Below are 19,415 nucleotides of genomic sequence, written 5' to 3' on the forward strand. Positions count from 1 at the left end.
GAGAGATAGAAACATCAATGATGAGAAAGAATCATTGATCGGCTGCCTCCTGCATGCTCCCTACTGAGGATCTAGTCCACAACATGTGCTCTTGACTGAAATCAAACACAGGACCCTTGAGTTTGCAGGCCAACGCTCTATCCACTGAGCCAAATCAGCGAGGCCCATGTTGGGTTTTTTGTTTTGTTTTGTTTCTAATAAATTGTGAGATTCATGACTTGGTTTATAGTAAGCACTTTGTGTCTGGTTGCATAGTTTTTGCCTGGCTTTACTAAGTTTTTTTCTCCCCCACTATAAATTACAACGTTTTACGTTTTGGGGTCTTCCAGATGTATTTTTCATTTGTTGCCAGACTTGGTGTGATGATCTTGGAAGATAACTTTTGTCCTAAAAAGGTTTCCATCTACAAAAGTCAGAGAGCAGCAGCACAATGGTACCAGCCAATAAATCTCAAACATCTCCAGATCTTCTTGCTGATGGGCATCCCAGGACTAGAGCACCTGCATGTCTGGATTGGGATTCCCTTCTGCTCCATGTACATAGTGGCTGTGGTGAGAAATGTGACCATCCTGGCTGTGGTGAGGGCAGAGTGAAGCCTCCATGAGCCCATGTTCCTCTTCCTGTGCATGCTGTCGGTCACTGACCTGGTCCTCTCCACGTCTACGCTGCCCCGCATGCTCTGTCTCTTCTGGCTTGGAGCCCATGACATTGCCTTTGATGCCTGCCTGGCCCAAATGTTCTTCATCCACAGCTTTACTGCCTTGGAATCAGGCTTCTTTTTGGCCATGGCCATTGACCGTTATGTGGCCATTTGTCATCCACTGCGCCATAGCACCATTCTCACCCACGTTCACATCACTATAATGGGAGCTTCTGTTGTACTCCGAGGAGTGGTCTTCTTTTCTCCACATCCCATCCTGCTCAAACAGCTGCCTTACTGCAGGACTCGAGTCATTGCCCACACCTACTGTGAGTTCATGGCTGTGGTGAAGCTGGCATGTGTTGGACACAGGAGCCACCAAACGTTACAGCCTCAGTGTGGCTTCTGTCATTGGTTCTTGTGATGGCTTTTTTATTGTCATCTCTTATGTTCTAATCCTCCGTGCAGTCTTTCGTCTTCCATCACGGGAAGCAAGTCTTAAAGCTCTAGGCACATGTGGCTCTCATGTCTGTGTCATCCTTGTTTTCTACTCCACAGCTGTCTTCACCTTCCTCACTCACCGCTTTGGCCACAATGTGGCCCCCCGGATTCACATCTTCATTGCCAATATGTACCTTCTGGTCCCACCTTTTCTTAATCCCATTGTGTATGGTGTTAGGACCAAGAAAATTCGAGACTATGTCCTTAGTTTTCTAAGGATAAAGTTTGCCTGATTATGCTGAAATTATTTGCAGAGACAGTATCAGAACATGAAGGGAAGAGTACAAATAATTTATTTCGTCTCATAATAAACATGACATTTTCTTCTGCTGAAATAAGACTTTTTATCAGATTTCAATGGGGAAGGGTCTTCCACGTGTATTTTTCATTTGTTGCTACACTTGGTGTGATGATCTTGGAAGATAACTTTTGTCCTAAAAAGGTTTCCATCTACAAAAGTCAGAGAGCAGCAGCACAATGGTACCAGCCAATAAATCTCAAACATCTCCAAATACCTTCTTGCTGATGGGCAAGAAGTTTCCCAATTCTAATGAAACTAGTAGGCACATTTCATTTTGTGTACATCTGAATTTTAGGGAGCTTACTTAGAACTTGATAAATTGGAAAGGGATTTCCTTCTGCTCCCTGCTGCTACTGACCTTCTTTATATGAGCGGGAGGTAACAGTGTATTGTCCATAGGTAGTGATTTAAAAAAGCAAAGAAACTCATAAGAACCTCAAAAGATTCCACAGGAACTATCGCCAAATGAAAAATAATGATCACTCAATATTCTATAAAAGAATCAATATAATAAGATTCATGTCTTGTAAGTACAAAAAATACTTGCCTATTATTTTCACAAGAATAGAAATGTAGAAAAGTTCCACATTTGCAATAATCGTGTTCACAGATTACTCCAATAAAATAAAGCTTTATGAATTACCTTTCTGCTGTTTCTCCTGTCATACTTATGCATCCTTTGCCCGCTCTGTTCTGTTTGTAAAGACTCCCACCTTCATCCAAAAAATAAGTTTCTTTATATCTTCATGGTTTTACTTAGAATGCTCCCCTTTGTCCGGGCACCTTCTTATCTACAAAAAACTTAGTTATACTTCAAGGTACATCACCTGTTTAAATTCCCCCATGTTAGTAGAAATTTTATTTCCTCAAGTAAAACTAACTAAAAACTGTCCCTACCATTATTGTGAAAAATGTCACTATATATTATAGTTAATGTGGTATGTCTTTTTGCAATTAAATTCTTATTATAGTTAGAGGTTAAGTACACTGGTTATAGAGTCAGAGTGCCTGGATTCATCCTTTATCTCTGCCACTTATTCTCTGTACATCCAGTCACTTTCTGGGCCTTGTCATAATTAATAAAATGGGGATTATAAGATTTCCTTCCCTATAGGAACTTTAAGGATTAAATGAGTGAAAGCATATAGGAAAGGCACTTATACTAGTGCCACATAGTAGACTTTAATAAACACTACCTAACTGGATTACCATAACAAGTGTAATTTTGCATGATTATTATATGCCACACTTTGTCAGACATGTATGTGCAATGTGCACATACAAGCATATATTATCACCATAATCATCCGAGTTTTAGTCGGATTTCATAGATGAGAAATTTGGACTCATGGAATTTAAATAATTTGCTCAATGTCACATGTTGATTAAGTGGTGCTGCCTGGATTTAAATAAACACAAAAGTACTCAATCCCATACTTAGGATAAAGACTATGCTCCATTTACTTTTTATCACTAATACCTCTCAGTATCTATGAACACATGAATTCAATGAATGCTTCTGAAGGAAGGAATGATTCTATAAGATGTTTGAATTTATGTGTCCTGTAGGTTAGAACCCCTAACCATGTGATAGTTATAATTAAGATACTAGTTGAATTAAAATCATAAGGACAAGACTAATGATGATCTTTTTGTAAGATAATGGAGAAAAATGACAATGACAGGAGGAGTAGGGACAGATCTCTCTCAGGCTAAAAAGAAGAGAATCATTATGGAAATGTAAACTTTGGGAATATTGCCATTATGTTGGATATTTCCTGAAGATGAACTGCCAAGATAGACCTTTTGGCTGTATTTTCTTTTTATTTGGAGTTCCATGAATTATGGAATTTAATTATAATACACTAGTGGCCCAGTGCACGAAAATCGTGCATGGGGCTGGGGGTGTCCCTCAGCCCGGCCTGCACTCTCTTCAATCTGGGACACCTTGGGGGATGTCCGACTGCCGGTTTAGCCCCCTGTGGGATCGGGGCTAAACCGGCAGTCAGACATCCTCTCACAATCCAGAACCACTGGCTCCTAACCACTCACCTGCCTGCCTGCCTGATTGCCCCTAACCACTCTGCCTGCCAGCCTGCTCGCCCCAACGGCCACCCCCCCACCAGCCTTCTCACCCCCAACTGCGCCTCCTTGCCAGCCTGCTTGCCCCCAACTACCCCCCTCCACCGGCCTGATTGCCCCCAACTGCCCCCACCCTGCCAGCCTGCTCACCTTCAGCTGCACACCGCCCCCCCCGCGCCCCCCCCCCCCCCGCTGGCCTGCTCACCCCCAACTGCCCCTCCTACCCCCTGCCTGCCTGCCCACCCTGCCAGGGCTCTGTGATCAATGCTGCGCAGAGGGAGGCCCTGCCCACAGGCCTGGGCTCACCATTGATCCCCACCCACACGGAGGCCCTGCCCACCCTGCTGGGGCTCTGGGATCAATGGCAGAGCAGAGGCAGACTTTTCCCACCCGACCTGCATGCACTCTGCCATTAATCTCTAGAAGGTCGCCGGAAGATCTCCTGGTCTAATTAGCATATTACCCTTTTACCAGTATAGATTCCTTGACAATTATCAGAATTGTTTATATGCTACATTTGGAAAATAATATGAACTAAGGAGTTAATACTTATAAGCTATCTACCAATGGCTCTCAAATTTGAATGTTTAACAATAATAGTCACAAAACTAAATCTTCAAAAGCCCTGAATTAAATTCTAGTCAAATAAAAGAGATATGCAACTTATTCATATATTCATACAACAAAAATCAATTTATGGAGTGGCTAAAATGTGCCAGATTGTGCTAGGTTCTGAGGAGAAGTGGGCAAAAGAGAATTTCATGTCTCAGGGAGTTTATATCCTCATGGAAATGATATAATTGAGTGATGCTCAAATGGATAAATGTACTGGATATTTAGTGCTGTCAAGTAATAATTCTATAAGAGCACATAACATAGGGCTTTTATCTAGTCTAGGAGAATTAAGGAAAGCTCCCTCAAAAATGGCATTTACTTAAATGCTGATTGGGAGTTAACTAGCTAAAGAATTTATTGGGGTAACATTGGTTAATAACATTATATAAGTTTCAGATGTATAACTTCATAGTACAACATCTGTATACTCCATTGTGTGCTCACAACCCAAAGTTTACTCTCCTCTGTCCCTTTAACTACATGTGCTATCCTCAATAACTGGCTCTAGGCTTTGTTCCCCAGAATATTCAAGCCAAGTAAAACATTTTGCCTAACAGAGAGGCCCCTAGAGACCCTGGAGGGAGGAGAGGAGGCAGTGACAAACCAGCATAAATCTGCCTCCAGCTCAGACACTTCATCTTATTCTGGACATCAACAGATCTTGTCAGAACTTCATGTGGACAGTTACTTTGCTGGTCCCAGTCCCACTGTGGTCAGACTCACAACCATCTACAGGTACTATTCTAGGAAAAGAGAGAAGAAGAGGGAGGGAAAAGAGTCGAAAATCCTGGGATGCAAATTCATGTAGGAAATGGAGATTCCTAAATATCAATCACCAACCCTTTTAAGTCCATGGTTGGTTCTGCAATTTTTAGAATACCCAGTGGCATTCTTTAGAAAAGAATAAATATCTTTCTAATTTTTACACCTAAATTGATAGTCTCTTTACTTGAAATTAATGTTGATATTGTTGTTGCTGGCAATTATTTTTGATAGCTCAGGCAAAAATTTACCATGTTGCTTAAAGTGTGAATAATATCCTTTTGCCACCACCATATGGGGAATTTTATCTACTGTATTCCTGATTGATGATCATTTAATTTCTACCTGATAATGAGCTTCTGGTCCCACAGGGTATCTTTTCTGTTTGAGTTTTTGATAGGGCTATTTCCCCTATTGAACTAAAATGCACCTTTTAAAATTTTTTAGCATATTTTATTTGGTCAGGTATCTCTTTCTGGTGATACTAAATTCTTTTTTTCACTCAAGAATATAATGAATATAAAAATATCTAAGGATAACATTACCAGGTCCATCAAATCTTTCTTCTTATGTTGTCAATTCAAGACTATTAATTTATCCGAGTTACAGTTCTTTCTAAGAAACAAACAAACAAAACAAAAAATACACAAAAAGAATAGTATGCCCTGGCCAGTGTTGCTCAGTTGGTTGGAGCATCATTTTCTGCACTGAAGGGTCACAGTTTCAATTCCCAATCAGGGCACATACCCAGATTGTGGAAGGCAACCAATCGATGTTTTCCTTTCTCTCTCTCTCCCTCTCCCATCCTCTCTCTTTCTAAAAAGTGGAAAAAAATATATCCTCGGGTAAGGATTAAAACAAATAAAACAACAAACTTAAACTTTGTACTTCATACTAAAAGAAGAAAATATTCAAAAAATTATGTCAAGAATATTGTATGTTTTATAAAATGTTGGAATTCAGTGATGGATTTAATCCTCATTACAATTTTTAAGGTAAGCTTCATCCCACTTTTGATATGAAAAAATGAGGTTCAAAGGCTTAAACAATTTGTTCAAATTACATCTGAGTGTGTTCAAAATTAGTGGCAGTGCTGAGATTGTATCTCAAACATGTGTAATCTCAAAGATCTTGCTATTATCGCTATACCAAGTTAAATTCCAGGAGACCAACCTATCATTCAGCTATGCTGTGCCTTTTACCAAATGCGGTTGATATATGACATACTTAGATCTGAACATATCAATTATATGATGTATATATGTGGGATTTTAGCAGATATGCCACTCTATTTTGGTGTTTAAATATTTAGAATAAATTAATTACCAAAAAAGATAAATAATTTAAGTTCATCAACAATTAAAACAAAATGACACAATATTAATATTACTATACTTTTATTTTTAAAGCAACTTTGTGTTGTATTGTTTTATCCTAATTTCAGTTTAAGTTTTGTATATGGTTACAGGAAATGAAAATGTTTTAAACTTGATTTTGAAGCAAGCTAAAGCAACTTGTATATAATTATAGTTGCAAACAGCTCTGCAACATTTTTTTAAATAAACTTTTAAGAGTTTATTTTAAACTTTTATTGAAAAATTTCCTTGATGTGATTCTTTTAAATATTATATAGTTGAACTATATCTAACAAAATCTGGAATCTAAACTTTAATAGTAAAATTTAATTGAAATCATATTAATAACAAAAAAGCTGTATTTCTATTCCTTTATTTTATTTACTATATACTTTTTTGTTTTTTTTTTTACTTTTAAACTGTTAAATACACTATTTAATCTATAACATCAAATAATTTGTAAATATGAATTTCTATTCAAAATAATTATGTAGTCAAAATGTTCAGCAAATACAGTAGTCTTATTTCTATGGAAATATGTATTACAATTAATCACTGAACTATGCTCCCCATACAAAACCACATGAATTCACATATATATGCCACCCCATTAAACTTTACTTTTACCCACTCCCCTACCACTCTTTAATACTAAAATACTGGAACTTTAATACTAAATTATTATCTATTGAGGCTTTTTTGGGATTCCACCTTTGACATCCAAAATATTTGTTATTTCTCCAGAATTGTGTCAGGTGTAAGATCAGCAGGTTTCTGAGGTTCTTTGTAAAAATCAACAAATACTCCAGAGAATCCTAAAGCACCACGGCCAATCTCAAGAGCTGAGGACCCTGGGATGATAAAAATCAACTTTCTCATCTTGAGTGATTTCTAGCTTTTACCTATAATGTTGAAAATGTTGGGTCTCTTGCCAGGCCCTGCTATCTGAGAAAAAAATCCTATAGGATTTCACACAGTGATAATTAAGTGGGATCAGAGCCACAATCTAAGCTATGGAGTTGATATGTCTTTATTGAGAATTAATCCCCAAGACTATTTCTTCCTCTTACAGCCTAGGATTATCTCCTCTCTCACTACAAGTTGCAGAAGCATTTATTTGATCAGTAGTTAACATAATATAGTTATGACTGCCACCATAAAGTACTACCCAGTATTTTAAATGGAAATATACACCGATTTCAAAATGTCCCTTGTTTCTCTCTCCTCAGGAATCAGCCCTTGGAGGAGCTCAGGGTAGGGATGTCCTCTTGCAACAGCTCCATTCCTCAGCCCTTGACATTTGTCCTGGCTGGAATTCCTGGCCTGGAATCTTCCCATGGCTGGTTCTCTGTGCCTTTCTTCTTGGTCTTTGTCATTACAGTCATTGGCAATGCCACCATCTTATGCATCATCCGAGTGGAGAAGAGTCTTCATGAGCCCATGTTTCTCCTCCTGGCCATGCTATCAGTTGTTGACCTCTCCCTGGTCAGTGTCACTGTGCCCCGCATACTGGCTATCTTCTGGATGAATGCCAAAGAAATCAGCTTCAATGCTTGCCTCACCCAGATGTTTTTCATCCCTTCCTTTTATGTCATGGAGTCTGGGATCCTCCTGGCCATGGCTTTTGACAGATTTGTGGCTATCTGGCACCCTCTGAGATACACAACTATCCTTGCTAACAACATGCTTGTGAAGATGGCACTGGCTGTCCTGGCAAGGGCAGTGGCAGTGCTGACCCCAGCACCCATCCTAACAAAAAGACTGGAACGCTTCCAAACCCACGTCATTGCTTACTCCTACTGTGCCTACATGGCTGTGGTGCAGATTGCCTGTGGAGACATCTCTGACCACATTGTCTATGGCCTCATGGTTATCGTAGCATCTGTGGGATTTGATCTGTGTTTTATCAGTCTGTCATATGGGCTGATCCTTCACGCTGTCTTTCGAATACCCTCTTGGGAGTCACGGGGCAAAGCTCTCAGCACATGTGGCTCTCACCTTTGTGTCATTGCCCTCTTTTATTCTCCTGTTGTCTTTTCTGTTCTGGCCCAGATTTTAGGCTATCATATGGCTCCCCATCTACAGATTATCATTGACAATCTCTATTTTCTGGTGCCTCCCATGATCAACCCTTTGATATATGGAGCCCGGACCAAGCAAATGCGGGAGTGGGTGCTTCGGATCCTGCACTGTCGTGGAGACTGAGGTTGATACCTGAGGTAGACAGGGACCTGGGATACGGAGCTGGAAATCATGTTAGGTTGGAGGTAGAGATAAATCATGCCAGATTGGGAGCTTCATGGGAAAAGTAATAACTAAGGCAAGAGGAGGACTTAGTATGGGAATATAACTGAGACATGTTCTTTTCATCAGAATATTGTTGTTGGAAAACCCTCATGATCAGAAACCTCCTCAAATGCTGATGTAAGTGATAATATAAGAAAACACATTGTTTTAAATTTTATTGTCTATCTGAATTTAGGTATATAGTATCAAGACCTCTGAACAAAACTATTTATCCCAAGATTTTTTTATTTAGTGATTTTTCTTTCACATTTACGTTTTAGATATTTCACCTATATGGAATTATATATCATGGAAAGTAATCCTAATGGAAATAAATATGTATAAATGTTCATGTTCATGTCAATGAGTAAAGATCTTTTATGTCTGAGGGTTTTAATTGAGAAGATTCTTCTTTAGAGAGTTACTATTAGTGTCAAAATCTGGAACCAATATACAGTAGAATCTACTGAGTGGACTGAATTTGATAGGAAAGCATCAGGGGAGGAGGGAGAGAACCTAAATCTACCCTTTCTCTAGCTTCACATTTTTCCTTCTACCTACCTATATTTGTTTTCACAAATTTAAGTCACCCAAATCTGTATCTTAAATCATGAATCATGTCTGTCTTCCAGAGAACACATTATAACAGCCTTGTGAACCACTCTTCACATGCATCTTAAGCATAAGTCTTTCTAAACTAAGCTTTTAATCTCTGTGTTAGCTAGATTGCCCCTTTATATTCCCCATTTTTGTTCATTTGACTTGAGTTAAATTAAGTTTAAAACCTTGATATTCTTAATTATTTTTATTTTTTTCCCTTCACCAAGATTTCTCTGTACATTTCTACTATATTTTTTTCTGTCTTGCACTTTATCACTTAGGATTTCTGTACTGCAAAATTCTTCTAACTAATTTTCATATATCCAATTTCTATCATATTCAAAGTTGTTATTAACTCTGCAACTGGAGTTGTACTCCAAAATATCTTCTTTTGTCCACTTAAAATCTTCAGCAGCCTAATTCTCAAGATAAAGTCTTAACTTCATGGTGCCTCCCATGATCAACCCTTTGATATATGGAGCCCAGACCAAGCAAATGCGGGAGTGGGTGCTTCGGAATGAATGTAAGAATGTAAGAATGCCATTACTTACATAGCATTCAAGTAATTGCATGACTTAACTCCAGTCTGCATTTCCAGGTACTTTATTTTTGCTAAATCACAACATAGGCATCAATTTGGCCAAACCTACTGCTTTATTTTTAAAGATGCTACATATCCCTTGCTACTTTAGCTCATTCTTTGTGTTACTTGGGAGGCATTTTCCCTTGATCTTTTTTAGTCAAAACCTTTCCCATCTCAAGAGACACTTTCTTCAATTTGTTTTCCTTTTCCTTAATGCCTGTCTTCACATGATACCAATCTGTCATTTTCTGTGCTGCCAGACACTTTAGGTTTCTTTGACATTTATTTGTCCATGATCTGTCCTGTACTTCAGATATTAATCTGCATGCCTTGCCATTCCTTTTACACTGACATTTCTTGAAAGGCATGTGCCATGCCCAGAAATTGATTTTTGCACTACACATAAGCAGATCTTAAAATCTTGTCTTAGTTTTTTTTAAATGCTATTAAACACCAGCTCATAAACCAAGGGATATATGCATGTAAATTATGACTATCTCCCTATTCCTAAAGTTCATAATTTAGATATCCCCAGCTCTACCTGAAACAAATATGACACAGGCGATATTTATTTCATATACCCATATACAAATATACATGCTTTTTATTTCAGATACATACCTCTAATCATTTTATTTGTTTATAAACATCTCTCTCTCTCTTTCTCTCTCTCTCTCTCTCTCTCTCTCCTACTACCATACTCATGTTTATACATATTCATGCATTCATAAGAACATGTGTGCATACATATATCTGATGCACATATCAATTATATCAATAAATATACAAAAACACTATTAACCTTTTCACAGTTTGGCTGGACCAATTTCCAGATACATAAATTTACTCAAATACATTAATAACTCCTTTCAGAATGCTACAACTGAAAGGTTCAGAGTTGGGCCCTGGTCGCACAGAACCCACTCAAGGCTCAGTGTAATTATTCAAGGCACCTGGGTGCAGGTGGACTGTGTCTGAGAAAGGAGTCAGTGGTGAATGGGGAGGGAGCAGGCTTTTTATTGCTCAGGGAGAGCTGCAGACGGGGCTTCAGCTGACAGTCCTATCTGGGACCTGGCCCCCCGTTGTAGTATTATGGCCTTGCCCTTTGTCCTTCTGCTGGTGCCTGCCGTCCTTGCTCCTGGGGGCTGTTCAGGAGTTATGGTTTTCAGGAATTTCTTTAAAATAACCACTCAAGGGGAGCATGCTTGTGCAAGGCCTAGGCTTGCAGAAGGAGCTTTCTTTTGTTAGCCCCTGCTGAGTTAGAGCCCTGTTTCTTGATTAATCCTTTCAACAACCACATGCTCTTTATCAGCTTTTAGGGCTCATCTTAGGCAACACTTCCTCCTTCCCTAACCTCCTGCCTCTTTTTATTCTGTATTCTGTGTTGCATTCATTTCAATGGTCTCCAATGTCCCCTCTCCTTTGTCAATCATAACACATATCACACAATATGACAATTTCCTATTTGCACAATCTTTTTCTACATTAAAATGAGTATTTTGTTTATACTTGTTTTCATAGTACCTAGAATTTCCATGGCATATAATATAAGTTTAATGAAGATGTGTTGAATAGGTCAAATAACTTCTTTGATGAAGCAACACAAAAATAAAAGAATGCGTGAACTTATACATTTGGCTAAATAAATGTGCTAAAAATAAAAGAAAGGAAGGAAAGATGAGAGAACAAAAAGAAAGGAGGAAGAGAAAGGACAGACAGAGAGAGGGAGAGAGAAAGGGAAGAAAAAAGGGGAGGAAGGAGGAAGGAAAGAAGCATTTTGTTCGGCCAAATTCTTCTCTATTGAGGGATACTTTCTTAGTGGAATCTCTTCAACTCCACTTCTGAATATTATGTAGGACATGTTCTTTCAACTTCAATGGGCCAGTGTGTTCCCTCAAGTACAATTCCCCTTCCCAATCATTATGATTGTCTTTTGTTATGTAACAAACAAACCATGTGTGGTGTTGACTGGGCTCATTTTATATTCTCACTTTATGTCCTCACATGGTTGCATGACACAAAGGGGCTGCATCTGGATTCTCAGAAGGCTCGTAAGCATGGACATCAGTCAATAAGGCTTCTTCACTGACAAGCCTGGTGCTTCAATACTCCTTCCCTGGGCTCTCTCCCTTAAAATTAGCCTGGGTTTCTTACCTGGTGTGTTGGGGCTTCAAAAGATAAAAGCAGAAGCTCCGAGGCTAGAAATGGTCTGTATCTAATGATTCTTTTTTATTTTGAGCTGTCACTGTTCTTTTCGGTCTAACCTGGCAGTACTTTTGAACAATGAGGAATCTTAAAACATGCATACTGGTTTTCCAGAGGCCAACTCTTACTTTAAGAGTGTATCAGGTTTAACTGAAGTGTCAGCCTGCTCCACCCAGAGAAGCACACTTTGTGAGAATCCATGGAAATGAGCCTGAGCTACTGGAACCCACTCCCCATAAATTCATGGCATGATGAGTGTAAAAAAACAAAAACAAAACCTCTGTACTAATAAAAATGTTTTTCTTAATTGAGTTGAAATGTGGTGTTCCTTCCCCCACAAAAAGTAAATAAAGAAAACTTTGTGTCCTAAAAAAGAAGAGGAGATAATGTCTAGAAAAAAGTAAATGAGAAACCATTTTTTGTTCAAACTCAGAAATATCATAAACTTGTATGGTTTTTCTGAGTTCTACTTGAAAGTTAAACACTTCTTTAACTCATCTTTTTCTGTACATTTTATTAGATGTGGTACTCTCCACATTTTCTTGCAATGTTCATTAGATATATATATATATTTTTTTTTTATTTTCTGCATTAAAAAAAGTAATAGTTTTGTCAATTGTTCCACCACCACAAAGTACAGATCCTTGTATTCTCTGGTACATAGTAACAATGTTGTCACGCTATTTAAAACAGTGGTTCTCAACCTTCCTAATGCCGCAACCTTTTAATACAGTTCCTCATGTTGTGGTGACCCCCAATTCCATTGTTACAAATTAAACATAATTAAAGCATAGTGATTAATCACAAAAACAATATGTAATTATATGTGTTTTCCGATGGTCTTAGGCGACCCCTGTGAAAGGGTCATTCGACCCCCAAAGGGGTCGCGACCCACAGGTTGAGAACCGCTGATTTAAAGCCTTCATTAACATTGGTACCCTTTAAGCTTCTGTCCATCTACTCTCAAAGCAAATGCTGCATGCTTTAGGCTTTTGTTGCTGCAAAATCCAACGCGTCACCATTTTTTTCTTACATTTAAGTGTTGTTGTGTAATACAACAACCCAACACTTGTGGCTTTAAACAACAGCTTATGCTTTTTTATTTTATTTTTCTCAAAGTTCTGTTGATTGCTTGGCCCCAGCTGTGAAGTTCTCCCTGGGAGTCCTTCAAGCAGTTGCTAACAGTGTTTGAAGAAGAATCCAGGTTTGGATAAAAGGCTTCTTTTCCTCTCAGATGTCAGGCACTCAGTCCTCCTCCACCACTGATTCTTGTACATAGTGCACACGTATACATAGTGCAAGGAGTTTTCATCTTAAACAAATAAATGCATATATTTCCTATTTCGTATTATTTTTGGATCACTCTTGGGTGTAAGGCTTCAGAGTACAAATCTGTTCAACCCGCCTGCGAATCTCTTTGGTCTTCACACCATAGACAATGGGGTTAAGGGCAGGGGGCACAAGAAGATAGATGGTAGACAATAGGATATGGACATAGGGTGACACATGTCCAAAACGGTGGCTGAAGAAGGAAAAAAAGGCAAGGATATAAAACTCCAGGAAGACAAAAATATGTGCGGTACAAGTGTTGAATGCTTTAAGTCGTGCCTCTTTCTGGGGAAGATGAAAAACAGCCTGAAAAATTAGAATGTAGGAGATGAAGACAAAGATCATGTCACATCCCAGAATTGCAAAAGCTACAAAGAGCCCATATGATTTGTTAATATGGACATCTTCTGCAGCCAGCTTGACCACAGCCATGTGCTCACAGTAGGAATGGACAATAACCACAGACTGGAAAAGTTGCAGTCGTTTAAGTAGAATGGGTAAAATCCCAACAAGCACCGTTGCCCGGATTGCCACCATCAGTACCAACTGAACTAGAAAGAAAGGTGTGAGGATGGATGTGTCCCTCAAAGGATTACAGATGGCAACATAGCGGTCAAAGGCCATGGCCAACAGGATGCCAGATTCCATACCCTGCAAGGCATGAATGAAGAAAAGCTGGGTAAGGCAAGCATCAAATGCCATGGAACAAGAGCCAAACCAGAAGATGGCCAACATCTTTGGAGCAATGGCTACACAGAGACCTAGGTCCGTGGCTGCCAGCACTGCCAGGAAGATGTACATGGGCTGGTGAAGACTGCGTTCCGTAGGAATGATGATTAACAAGAAAATGTTGCCTAGCAGAGACACTAGGAATAAACCAAAAAAAGGAAATCCAATCCAAAACTGCACATGCTCTAGTCCAGGGATTCCAATCAGGGTCACTGTCTTTGGGTTCCGATATGACATGTTGGTCGATTCCATCAGGTTGGTAAATCTTTCCCTCACTGACTGCATTACCTATTCAGAGAAAAAAATGGATAGGAAGAAAGAAGGGAATTTTCCTCACCATTTCTCCTAGAGCATGAAAAACATGATGAAAATGTGGCCACATAACTTTGAATTGTTGGGAATCCATTTAAGTCAGTATCAGAATAGAATTCTTGGTTATCTTTTTCCAAAGTCAATGTGGGTGTTTGTAGGTGAGGAAGGTAAATCCAGTGTTTATCACCTAAAAATTGTAGAAATGGAAATTATGATTCTACCAGCATCGATCTTGCTGGTCAATGAAGTGTTCTCAGGTGGTATCACAGATGACTACCATGCTTTTTTTTGTTTGTTTGTTTGTTTTGTTTTTGTCTATATCCACCTCCTAACTTCAGACACACTTGAGATTAGGCAAAATTTCTCCATGACACTTAAAATTGTAGACTAGGTCTATAATTTCATAGCCTTGTTCATTTTGTTCAAAGCTCAGATCCCTAGATAGTGGCAGCCTTTACAAATCTTTCCATTCTCCCTGGCATAGGAATCAAAATACCTCCCCACAAATTTAACAAATTGACTCTCAGATGAGGGAGTGAAGAAGTTTGTTCTTTCAGCAAATATAGGTTGATATGCATATGTGCAGGCTCATTATCCGGGTTCTTGGAAGTGATGTGGAGTTGCTTTTATCTGTAGTAGAGGAGCATATTTGACTTAGTAAGATAATTATGGTCTGCTAGACTTAAAAGTGGTTGTGTAACAGAAGGAGGTAGAAGATGATGTTGTTGTAATGTACCCCACGAATCACACAAGGACGCCTCAAGAAGTCGAATTAAGGATTCACATTTATTGCAAATCCCTTACTATGAGGGGGCCCTGCACTCCAAATCTAGCAGTAATAATATGGCCTCAACACCAAATTTATATAGGCAAAAATCACAAAGGTATCAATTACATCTTTGGGTTTGGAATGAGGAACCTGGTTTGCACAAAGCAGTTACAGAAGCGAAATTGAGCTGATTAGTTATCTACAAAGATTAATTATAGTTTTGGGTCTTCAGACCACTGAGTTGACAGAAACACATTATCTAGAGCCCTCAGGTCTTGGGACCACTGAGTCAACGGAAACACATTATCTGGAGCCATTGAGGCAATTTAGGATAATTGTGCTGTCCTGGTTCCCAGGTACAGAAGAATGTGCTTTCTAAAACCAGTATGACCACAGCCAATGGGGTATTCACATTACAATCAATAAGGTATTCAATCGAATGGGATGATTTATATAATTCAGAAAATCAAAATACTTTTCTATTATTTTATCAAGCAAATAATGACAGAAGCCAAGTCAGTAGAGTTAAAATATTAAACATTTACCCAAACATGGCTGCTACCATGCTTCAATGTAAGTACTCACAGATCTTATAGGAGACAAAAAGTTGAGAAGATAGGAAAAAAGTCAGTTGAATTAAAGGCACAATCAATTAAGATAGAATAATAACATATATAAACTGACCTATTAGCTAAACCCTGTAGCTTAAATATTTTGATGATATTAATGTGTTTCAGATACAAAAAGGTAGGGTTGGCTGTGGGCCACACTACTATTTATAATGAAGTTCATCCTAACCTAGGTGCTTTTTTTCATTTTAATGCTGAGTTGGCAATAAAAATTAATTGAAATGAAATTTCTTATTATATTTTTTCATACTTCAAACTTCTGATATTTTTATAACATTTTAACTCTTTCTCCTTAGAAATCTATTTAGTAAAGCTTAGAAACCTTTTTTCTTTTTCATTAAGCATTCTACAAGCTAACATCATTCAAAAGTTTTATCTTCCCTATGATTTTGTCATAGTCAAATACACTGAATAGGGAGTATCACTATAAATGGGACTTTGTATATTTTTCTTTAAAGAGAAACTAGAGGGATTACTGCTGTCAAATTATAGAAAAAAATGGACAGGTTCACAGTCAGTAAGAATATATACACTTGGGTATAACTTTAATGTCCCCAATGTAATAAAATACTTTAAAAGTTGATGAAGAGAAGGAGATTTTGTTATATGAGCTTTAGTAGCTACATTCATCAGTAGACTATATCTAAGGCAATAAAGAGATATAGACTAAAACAATTAAAAAGTTTGTGCAAAGAAATTCCCTTTGCTGACCATATAAAATGAGCTTAGGAAAGGTGGTTTCTCTAGAAGTGACAGTAATAAATATGGATATATCTTGTTATTGTGACATAAACAGACAAAGGCCATAGCTTTGATATATAAAAGATGATATATCCTACATGATTATTTATAAATTGTCTGACAATGTAAGAATAAAAGTACAATTTAGCTCCAAGAACACAATTACAGATGATAATGAATTCCTCAAATTACTTTTCTTCTATATAGTATAGTTTGTGTATTATATAATATATGTATATGTTTGTATAATATAAAGTATATAACATACTATTTTATATAAGTATATAATATAAGATATATAAAATTATTTATATAAATATATAATATATCACCTTATATATTATATATGTATATATCTATATATGTACATATCATATACATGTATGTAATTTTTTGTATATTGTGATTTTTGACATCTTAAAACACCTTTCTCCCTGGGGAGAGACTGCCTCTCCCTATCTGGGCTAGAATATTCTTAGAGATAGCAAAGGTCCCAGCCAGGAGCATAGCTGTGCTGCACAAACAAACCAATCCATACCCCCTTTATCTGTCCATGCATTCCAGGAGGCAATATTCCTCTGCCTTAATCATTCTAGGTACCAGGCAAGTAGAGGCCACGCCTATACTCAAAGTCCATCCAAATTATTCAAACTAGCTAATTCTAGTGTTCACCCTTCTCTACCTTGCCTTTGCTGTGGCTTAAGCATCTTAACTCCCCACCCCCATCTCCTCCTGGTGTCTCAAACCCCATCCCCATCACCCTATCACCTTGGTGGTTTTTATTTGACCCTGCAAGGCCTGCTGTGCCTCCTGTCTTTAGGACCTGTTGGTTTAATGACCTAATTTTCCTGAGCCTTTCTTCTGTCTTTTCTTGTGGTTACATCTGACTGATATCTCATAAAAACCAAACCAAGTAACCAGCAAACAAAAAGCCAGTATTTAAAATCATGGGATAGGAATTTAGAAATATAACATAATTTAATGCTGGATCTACATATTTATTTCACATGGAATCTTGTCCACATAACTTAAGCCTACATAACTATACATGGGAATAATAACATCACTTAATTCACTGAATTATTGGAAGGGCTAAATAAGTTTATACATGAAAAATTCAGCACAAAGTATGGAAGAAAGTATTTACTTAATTTTTTGTAGCTAGTGTTTGTCAGAACTTTTAGAGAACTTTTGTGAAGACAGACACATTACTACCTTCTTAAGGACATCTAAAACAAAATTCAGAAATGAGGAAACCTTCTGAAGAAAAGATCAAAAATCCATGAGATGATGAAAATTCTGGAACAGAATAACTGTCCTCAATTTGATCTATAAGATTGGACATTCATGTAGCAGATGAAATGACCTCTGGTGATGTGGAGACCTTGGTAGAGTCAACATACTAGTATTTCACTTATTTAAATTGATTTAGCCACTTCACCTGAAAAATAATCATATTCCCTGTAAAAGTCTTACTTGGTAGATGGAAAACATGTGAATAGGGAAAGCAGTTTTCTGAAAGTGTTTAGATTTTTAAAAATAGCTTCTAAGACATCCAAAGCATGCATTTTATGCAACTTGTCTTTCTATGGTAATCAGATCAGAAAGTGTTCATTGCTGGACTCCTTGAAAGAGAAAGAAAAAGGGATAAAAAGAAATCTTAAGTGGAGATGGAGACAGGGTAAAGTAAGAAACAAGAGACAAAAGAAAAAGAAAAAAACACAGACAGAAAAACAAACAAATGAGGTTTTAATGCCCTAGATAAAGAATAGACTGTATTTCAGGGGACAAGATCTGAGTTGTAGTTACAGTAGCAACAAGACCAGACACCAAAGCTCTTTAAGTAACAGGATGCTTCTAGGTTTGACTTTTATTTTTTAAAGTTCTCCTGCTCAAACTGCAAACACACACACACTTTCCAAAACACAAGATCATCTCCTCTTATTTTTAATAAACTAAGCAATATTAGAGCTACTTTGTAGGAAAACATTAGAAAAGGAAGCTGAAACCTTATTTTTATCTTGCTCTGCCACTAATTAACTGGAATGTGCCAGTTCTGAGTTTTCTTCAAATATAATTAAGAAGATAGTAATAGATCATCTTTACATCTCTTCTATCGCTAAATGACATGAGTATAATCTATCTTCTTATTAATGATAAACTTGAATAAGAAGGAAAGGTGACATGCCAAAGGAAAGTTTGTGACTGAGAGATGCAGGATCAAGTTTATTTAATTCACTGCACTTTCCACTTCTGTCAAAATTTGCTGCAATTAGCCTGGCCAGTGTGGGTCAGTGGTTGAGTGTCAACCTATGAACCAGGAGGTCACGGTTCAATGCCTGATCAGGGCACATGCCGTGTTGTGGGCTCAATCTCCAGTGTGGGGCCTGCAGGAGGCAGCCAATCAATGATTTGGTCTCATCATTGATCGTTCTATCTCTCTTTCCCTCTCCCTTCCTCTCTGAAATCAATAAAAAAATATTTTTAAAAATTTGCTGCATTTAGAAACTCTGAGCAATACACAGGTCCCAATTCATGGAGAAGAAACTTACCCAGAAAAACAGATATCTGGCTAGAATGTAGAATCAGTGGATGGAAGAGCCCTTTTCTGCCAGGCTTTGGATTCTGAAAGGTATTAGCTACTAAGTGTCTTTCATGGACTGTCACTAGCTGTTGCTTTTCTTGGCTTTAGAATCTCATGAACTGTCATTAGCTGTTGCTTTTCTTGGCTTTAGAATCTTATCTGATCCCAGTGCAATTTTCAGACCTTGCCCTAGAGAGGTCATTACACTGCTGAAACCCAGCTCCCTTTTATGGGAAAAAGAAAACCCTTGCTTGAGGGCAGGTAGCCAGGAAATACTTAGTACCTCTGAGTTGATTCCAAGAAATAAGAACCAGGAAATCTCAAATTATGGGTCACTTTCAGATATATATATATGTAATTTTTTGTATATTGTGGTTTTTAACACCTTTCTC

General features: G+C 37.9%; 2 protein-coding genes and 1 pseudogene across 2 annotated transcripts; 2 read left to right on the forward strand and 1 right to left on the reverse strand.

The window, feature by feature from the left end:
- The first annotated feature begins 430 nt into the window (after positions 1 to 430).
- On the forward strand, positions 431 to 1,374 carry LOC139018138 (olfactory receptor 52M1-like; annotated as a pseudogene).
- A 6,142-nt stretch (positions 1,375 to 7,516) lies between these two features.
- Positions 7,517 to 8,461, forward strand: LOC139018139 (olfactory receptor 52D1-like). The gene has a single exon (XM_070426781.1). It carries the CDS (start codon positions 7,517 to 7,519, stop codon positions 8,459 to 8,461), a length of 945 nt encoding a protein of 314 aa, XP_070282882.1.
- Positions 8,462 to 13,289: 4,828 nt separating this feature from the next.
- Positions 13,290 to 14,240, reverse strand: LOC139018416 (olfactory receptor 52A1-like). The gene has a single exon (XM_070427028.1). The coding sequence runs from the start codon at positions 14,238 to 14,240 to the stop codon at positions 13,290 to 13,292; it is 951 nt and encodes a 316-aa protein (XP_070283129.1).
- Positions 14,241 to 19,415: the final 5,175 nt, after the last annotated feature.

Source organism: Myotis yumanensis, unplaced genomic scaffold (assembly GCF_028538775.1).
Source record: "Myotis yumanensis isolate MYYU_CA2020_CCGP unplaced genomic scaffold, mMyoYum1.0.hap1 SCAF_10, whole genome shotgun sequence".
NCBI lineage: Eukaryota > Metazoa > Chordata > Mammalia > Chiroptera > Vespertilionidae > Myotis > Myotis yumanensis.